Source organism: Capsicum annuum, chromosome 5 (genome assembly GCF_002878395.1).
Source record: "Capsicum annuum cultivar UCD-10X-F1 chromosome 5, UCD10Xv1.1, whole genome shotgun sequence".
Taxonomy (NCBI): Eukaryota; Viridiplantae; Streptophyta; class Magnoliopsida; order Solanales; family Solanaceae; genus Capsicum; species Capsicum annuum.
The window spans coordinates 6,125,115-6,132,596 of NC_061115.1; the positions used below are offsets into that span (position 1 = coordinate 6,125,115).

General features: G+C 31.8%; 1 protein-coding gene across 2 annotated transcripts in view; it reads left to right on the top strand.

Annotated features, from left to right (window-relative positions):
* The window catches only part of LOC107870192 (eugenol synthase 1), a 10,836-nt gene extending 6,397 nt beyond the window's left edge, over window positions 1–4,439 (top strand). For both annotated transcript variants that reach the window (XM_016716635.2, XM_016716634.2), the window contains 3 exons: window positions 3,472–3,718; window positions 3,804–4,007; window positions 4,116–4,439. In XM_016716635.2, the coding sequence (XP_016572121.2) occupies window positions 3,472–3,718; window positions 3,804–4,007; window positions 4,116–4,282 (618 nt within the window). In that variant the 3' untranslated portion in view covers window positions 4,283–4,439. The remainder of the gene's footprint in view (window positions 1–3,471; window positions 3,719–3,803; window positions 4,008–4,115) is intronic.
* Window positions 4,440–7,482: the final 3,043 nt, after the last annotated feature.

Here is a 7,482-nt window from a genome sequence, read left to right on the forward strand (position 1 = left end):
ACTTCCTTTGGTCCTGATGAGTAGAGTTTGCTGGAGTGAGAATCACTTGCACTTACTGCTCTTGTTGACCACTTGAGTTAGTGACCCTTTGATCTCTAGTAGACCTTCTTTGATATACCTTAGTTATGGAGTGTGTAGAGAGAGGAGTAGCCTGTAATTGTTAGTCCTCCTGACTTATCTGACCTAGAATCTGCCGACTTTTCTAATCAGGGAACCCTTGAGGTGCCATGGTTATTGTTATCTGTAGACACATCTCATCACCACCTAGTAGTTGAACTTGATCTTCCAAAGGAAAAATGTGATGGGGTGGCTGAGTTTGTAGTTGTAGTAGCTTAAATGGAAACACATCTTCTCTGAATGAGACATCTCTACTGACAAAGAAGATGTTAGTTGACATGTCATACACCAAGTATCCTTTCTGAGTGCTGGAATATCCCATCATGATGCTTGTCCTTGCTTTAGGCATGAGTTTATCATGCTCATTTAACACTTTGACATAGCATAGACACCCCATGACCCTGAGATGATCACAGTTTGGCCTTTTACCATACAATTTCTCATAAGGGATTAGGTGCTGAATAACTGAGCTAGGTAGCCTATTGATGATGTACACTACAGTGAGCACAATAGCCCCAGAACCTTATTAGAGTGCTAGCCTGAAATCTGATAGCTCTAATGACCTCTAAGATGTGTCTGTGTTTTCTCTCAGCAACACCATTTTGTTGAGGAGAATATGGACAGGTTGTTTGATGGATTACACCATTATCTTAGAACAATTTTTGACACAATAAGTTAATAAACTCTGTGCCATTATCAGTTCTGATCACCTTGACAGTTTTTTCAAACTGTGTTTTGACATACATAAGGAACTGTTGTACTTGACAAAAGACATCTAACTTAATATTTAATAGAAACACCCAAGTAAACCTTGAAAAGTCATCAACAACTGTTAGAAAGTACTAGTTTTCATTCATAGTTGGTACTTTTTATGGTCCCCACAAATCCATGTGAACAACATCAAAACAACAAGTAGTTTGAATATTAGCTGACACAAATGGTAATCTAGTTTGTTTAGCACTAGGAAAAATGTTATATTGCTTTATTCTATCTTCTATCACTTGTACTCCATGATCTACAACTCTCTTTAGTACACCAGTTGAAGCATGTCCTAATCTTTGGTGCCACAGATTCACTTCAGCCTGTGTCTTTTCCACAGTTACTCCAGTAATGACTTTGGTTACTCCTGCAACTTCAGTGCTTGGTTGTTCTTCTAGTAATTATAAACCTCAATCAAGATTCCCAATCCCCTTTACCTTTCCAGTATAAAGATCCTAAAAAACACAGAAATCAGGGAAGAAGTTCACTGAACAATTCTACTCCTTAGTTACTTGTGACACTAAAAGTAGACTGCATGAAAACTGTGGGATATGATAGACATTTGTAATGGAGTTTCCTTCTGCTAAACAGCTAGTTCCCACATGAGTGACCATTATAGTATCACCATTTGATAGATACACTTTCTTTGGATTTTGTAACTCTGTAACAGTCTTGTTAAGCAATAATCTTGAATTACCAACCATATGATTGGTAGCACCAGTATCTATAATCCATTTCTGTGACCCAAAAAAAGCTAAACAAGCAGAAATACCTGCACTTGTTACATTTGTAGATTCAGTAGATGTGTTGACAGAGTTACTCTTATTTATCAGTTGCAAAATTTGCTCATACTGCTCTTTGGTAAAAGCTGCATTTCTAATCTGACTTAATTGATCCATCTGATTACTTGCAGTTACTGATTGTCCTATATCCTTAGTGTAGCAACCATGTTGATCTACTAAGGAGTGATGAGAACTTAAGGCCACATTGTAGGCTGTGTTTGATCCTTCATGCCTGAACTTTTTCTTAGCTTTATAATCTTGAGAATAGCCAATCAATTTCTAGCAGTTCTCTTTGTTGTGACCTTTGAGTTTACAGAAATCACACTACAAATTGACATTTCTTTTGTACTTGGGACCTTGACTCCCATCATCACCATTTCTTACATACATGACTAGATTAAGATTCTTCCCAGTGGCTGCAGGATTCATACCCAGAATCCCTGCCTGATTTGTAATAGATTTGTGACTCTCATCACTTATTACCATTGCATAAGCTTGGTTAACACTTGGGAGAGGGGTTATAAGCAAGATTTGACTCCTTGCTTGTATGTAGGACTCATTCAGACCCATGAGAAACTGAAACAACTTCAATTTTCGTAGATGTTCCACATACTCCTTAGATTTATCACATTCACACCCTGGTGTAGATACTAGAGCCTCAAACTCTTCCCACAGATCCTTGAGTTTTGAGAAATACACAGATACAGAGGCAGTACCTTAAGACAATGTAGCAATCTCTTTGTGAAGATTGAATGTTCTGGCCCCATCCACTTTGTTAAACCTTTCAAATAGTTCATTCCAGATAACACTTGCCACATATGCATACATAATTCCTCCTAGTAATTCTTTAGCAACAAAGTTCATGATCCAAGAAAGTACAACTGCATTAACTCTTTCCCAATGACTACTTAATTCAACCGAGAACTTGTCTTTAGAACATGTTCCATCCACCATTCCCAGCTTATTTCTTCCAAGTAAAGCAATGTGTATGGATCTAAACCAAATTGAGAAGTTCTTAACCCCGGTTAACTGAAAAGAAATAATTTGTATGCCACTCACATCAGAAGGACTTAGGAAGAGAGGTAATTGTAATCTAAAGAACTTAGAGTAACTCTGGAACCCTCAGCAGCAAGATCAACAGAAACATTTGGATTCACGATTGTTGCAAACCTTCAATTCTTGAATCAAGATTCTTTGATTTTCCAGTGAAGAAGTCAATGCACCAGAATCGATCTTGCACTACTAGTTTGCTAGTGAGTAATGTCTCTGATACCATGTAATTAACCATACACTGCTATAATACTTGCTAGCAGCTCTTTAGACGAATTACAAAAGAAGAAAAGATTTAGAGGAAGAAGAAGAAGAAGAATGAGATGAGTAGATGAGAAAGATTGTTAGAGAGTGAATAGATTTTGTTGTATTCATCTTTCTTCAATGTGTATTATCATATACATTATAGGCTAGGGATTAGGCTAACTAACTAACTAACTAGTCGTTAACACTAGTGTAACTAACTGAAAACAGTTATAACCGAAAGCCCACTAGTCTAATTATTGCTTCTTCTAGATTCTTCTCCACTCTCTTCTTTATACTTCAACAATATACCCACATAGTGGGGTTTGGGGAGGGTAGAGTGTACGCAGACCATACCAATACCTCAGAAGAAGAAGTAGAGAGGCTGTTTCCGATAGACCCCCGGCTTAAACTAATAAAACAAGTTGTAACTATTACTTGCATTTTTTTGGCATCTGTAGAGTTGGTTCAATATTCCTTTCTTAGAGGATTTAAACAATTTATACTTAGAATTTTTCAGAGGTTCTTCCCATCGGAGTTTGGGATGGATGTGGACAAGGTGAATGCTGTGGAGCCAGCAATGAGTATGGTTGTTGAGAAAATCCAAATCCGCAGAGCTATTGAAGCGGAAGGAATTCCTTATACTTACATAGCATGCAACTGCACCAATGGATCCTTCTTACATAATCTAATCCAGCTTGAACCGGCAGGATTAACTGCTCCCCCTAGAGACAAAATCAATATTCTTGGGGAAGGACATGTTACGGGTGCGTAAGTGGCCGCCGGCCGGCCTATCATCAATTTTAAGCACCACCATTTGTTCTTTATTCTCTTTTGTCGATCTGCATGCAGCTGTGTTCAACGATGAAGTTGATATTGGCACCTACACCATTAAGGCTGTTGATGACCCGAGAACATTGAACAAGATCCTCTACATCAAGCCTCCTGGGAACACCTTTTCATTCAATGAGCTCGGGGCAATGTGGGAGAAACTGATTGGTAAAACTCTGGAGAAAATTTACATTCCAGAGGAGCAAATTCTCACAGACATCGAGAGTCAGTACTATTATATTCTTTTCCTTTCTCATCAGTTGAAATAATAGTATTGGTAACTAACTAATCCTCGATCACATTGTTATCGATCTTGTATATTGTTAATTGCAGCATATCCAGTTCCAACCAATATCTTTCTAGCCATTAACCACTCGATGTTCGTGAGAGGTGTCCAAAACAATTACGTGATCCATCCATCATTTGGGGTTGAGGCCTCAGAACTTTATCCAGAGGTCAAACACACCACTGTGGAGGAGTACCTTCGTCGGTTTATCTGAAATTCATTCGCATGTTTGAAATGAAGAATGTACTGTTAAGTGTTATATAAATTTAAGTATTCATTCGCATGTACTCTATATTTATAATCTATAATATATTAAAAGTGCAAAGACCTTAAAAAAATGAAATAAACTTTTTGTCGTTCATTAAAAGTCGTTACGATAAAAAATCATCTTTTTCACTATTTCTTCCTAATATTTAAGAGTTGAAAATTAATTAAATATATTTATGGTAAAAACTTTTCCAACATCAGAATTTCTATATCTTTTTCTAATTTAAGAGTTGAAAATTTAGAAGTTATCAAAATTAATGACAACTCATATTTTTCTATTAGTTTAAGAATTCTAAATCAACTAAATTTGATTGTAAGAAGATTTGAAAAATCTAAAAATAAATATAAAACTATTAGAATAAGAAAAAATTAAGAAGTTCTAGATTTTTAAATTTTTGAGTATGTAATAGAATGTAATCAATAAATTTGTAGAGATTTGATTTTAAAAATAAGGAAAATTTTTAAGTAAAAAAAAAAATAAAAAAATAATTGTAGTACAAATATGGTTCAAATTGATGTGTCTCTCTTAGCCGGTGGCAATAAGGGAAAGAGTTATGCAAATGCGAAAGTAATGATTCATCAACCACTTGGAACTGATAAACATATATGTGTGAAAGATTATTATATTAAAATGTGAAAGATTTTGAAAAGTGATTTGAATTTGTACATTTTATTAAAAACTCCACAATAGATAAATTTATTTAATTTTAAATAATCAAACGTTACACGTGCGAGGCACGTGAGATTAAACTAGTAAAATGAAAGAGGTTGGTGTGTTTTTTGTTTTTTGATATTGTCTACCTTCTTATGTCAAATCTAAAGCGTTAAGGCTCAACATATATAGTCCCTTAAGTTTGAACGTTCGTCTAAGCTACCTCATTCTCCTCCTTAGACTTAATCATGTGTTTTTTAATTCGAGTCATTTTAACCTGTTCAAATATAGCTCATTCTGTTCACTTGACACCCCTAATTATTCCTAACTGCAATCCATGTGTTACAAGTTTGAAATATTTGGCTAAAAATGTTATAATTATCCACACCAAAGACACGTTGAGCTGATTAAGTTATTCACACCAAAAGAAGCGCAAGAATATCAAAAAGTCTTGGAAAGTATGACTAATTCTTTTATATGTAAATTGCTTAAATCCCCAACCCCGCCCACTCCCCATGCACCCTATTTAAAAAAGGAAAAATTACTGACAAACTTAAAATCATAATTACAATAAATAACAATATTTTTTTAAAATTATATTTTATAGCAAAAGTAACTTTTTTTTTTTGTCCATTAACTCTACACATGCATGTTTCACTCTTTCTTTTCTATTTTCACTCAATTATTTAATCTCTCTCCAATTTACCAAAAAAACAAACTTCACAAAAATTATCTCTTTCTTTTTTTTTTCACATGTAGATTCCTAAATTAGTAGATTCTTTTTCCATAAATTACTCTTATTTAAATTAGTAGATTCCTTTTTTAAATCAAACTCAAATATAAAGATTATTATCTTCTTGATCTTCAAATTTCAAAATAAAGCATCTTTATTGTTTTACTCTCTCTTATATCTCTAACTTTTTTTGTTAGTTTTTTTCATATTTTTTTATCTTTTTATTAATTTTTTTTTTATTTTTTCCGTTCCACTTTATTTTCTCTCTTCTATTTCTCTTTTTTTTTTCTTTTTCATTTTTTATTTATTTATTTCATTTTCTTTTTTTTTTCTTTCTCATATTTTATTCTTTTCCTTTTTTCGTTTTCTTCTTCTTTTTTTTTGCTTTTATTTTTTACACTTCTATTTCTCTTTCTTCTTCTTTTTTCTTTTTTCACTTCTTTTTTTGAATGCTTTATTTTGAAATTTAATCACAGTTATGGAGAAAAAAAAAATAATGATGCTTTATTTTAATATTTTGAAAATATTTATATTTGTATTTTTATTAATTTATAGGTAATGTGCAGTATATGTATTTTTTTATACACATATGATTATGTTGATATATTTTTTTAGAGGGTAACATATATTTTTTAGTATTTTTGATGTTCATAATATGTATTATGTATTTTTTAATTTAGTTATATGTAAATGTATATAGTTATAGTTGTTACTGTTTAAGATGTGCATTTGTATTTATTGTTTTATATCAGTCACATTTGTATTCCGCAAATACATATGAAGATATATATTATAGTTATGTTCGTTAACGTTTGATATGAATCTGATATGTATTTCATAAATACATATCAGAGTAATATTTATATTTTTTGTATGGTAATATACATATGGATCAGGCATATCTTCTGTAAAATACATATGCAGAACTATATGTATTTTTTATAACATAATATGTATTATGTAAAAGAAAATATATGCATATTATGTATCTCGGTTTTTTTTTTCCTGAAAAGTACATGTAATATAGATTTATGGCATTATTTTATTTTATGGGTCCTGCGTGATCATATATTAATGGCAAGAGTACTTTCAAGGTTTGCACCACATATAGGATGTCACACAGTCAATGATATTGAAGAACGTATAAAGGCGATGTTATCAAAGGAGCAGTACAAAAAAATTTTATCATAAAAATATTTGTGGTGTCTACATGAAAAAGAAGACATATGTATTTCAAGCGCAATTCGACAAATGTATTATGTCACAAATATATTATAAATTTTTTGGGGGCATGTGCATGTATTTGTATTTTATATATACAAATGCATATTCATATATATTTTTGTACGGTGTTGGATTTGTTTTTGAACTGTTCTATGTCATTTTAGAGGATAACATATGTACTTATTTGTATTTTTTACTATTTAAGATATGTATCATGTATTTTTTATTACTTATATGTATATATGTATATAGTTGTCTTTTTTGTTATAGAGATTTTGTGTCCTATATGTTTATATATACATATGAGTCAAATATGTATTTCTATAAATACATATGTAGATATATATATATATATATATATATATTTGTACAGTAAATATGCATGCAGATTTGTATGTCTATTTATTTTGTAAATATTTTTGAATATCTATATGTGATATAGATATTCGTCTTTCAAAAATAAAAGATATGATAGAAAAGTAAAAAAATATGAGAAAAAACAAAAATCGAAAAAGAAAAAAAAAATCCAAAAAAAAAA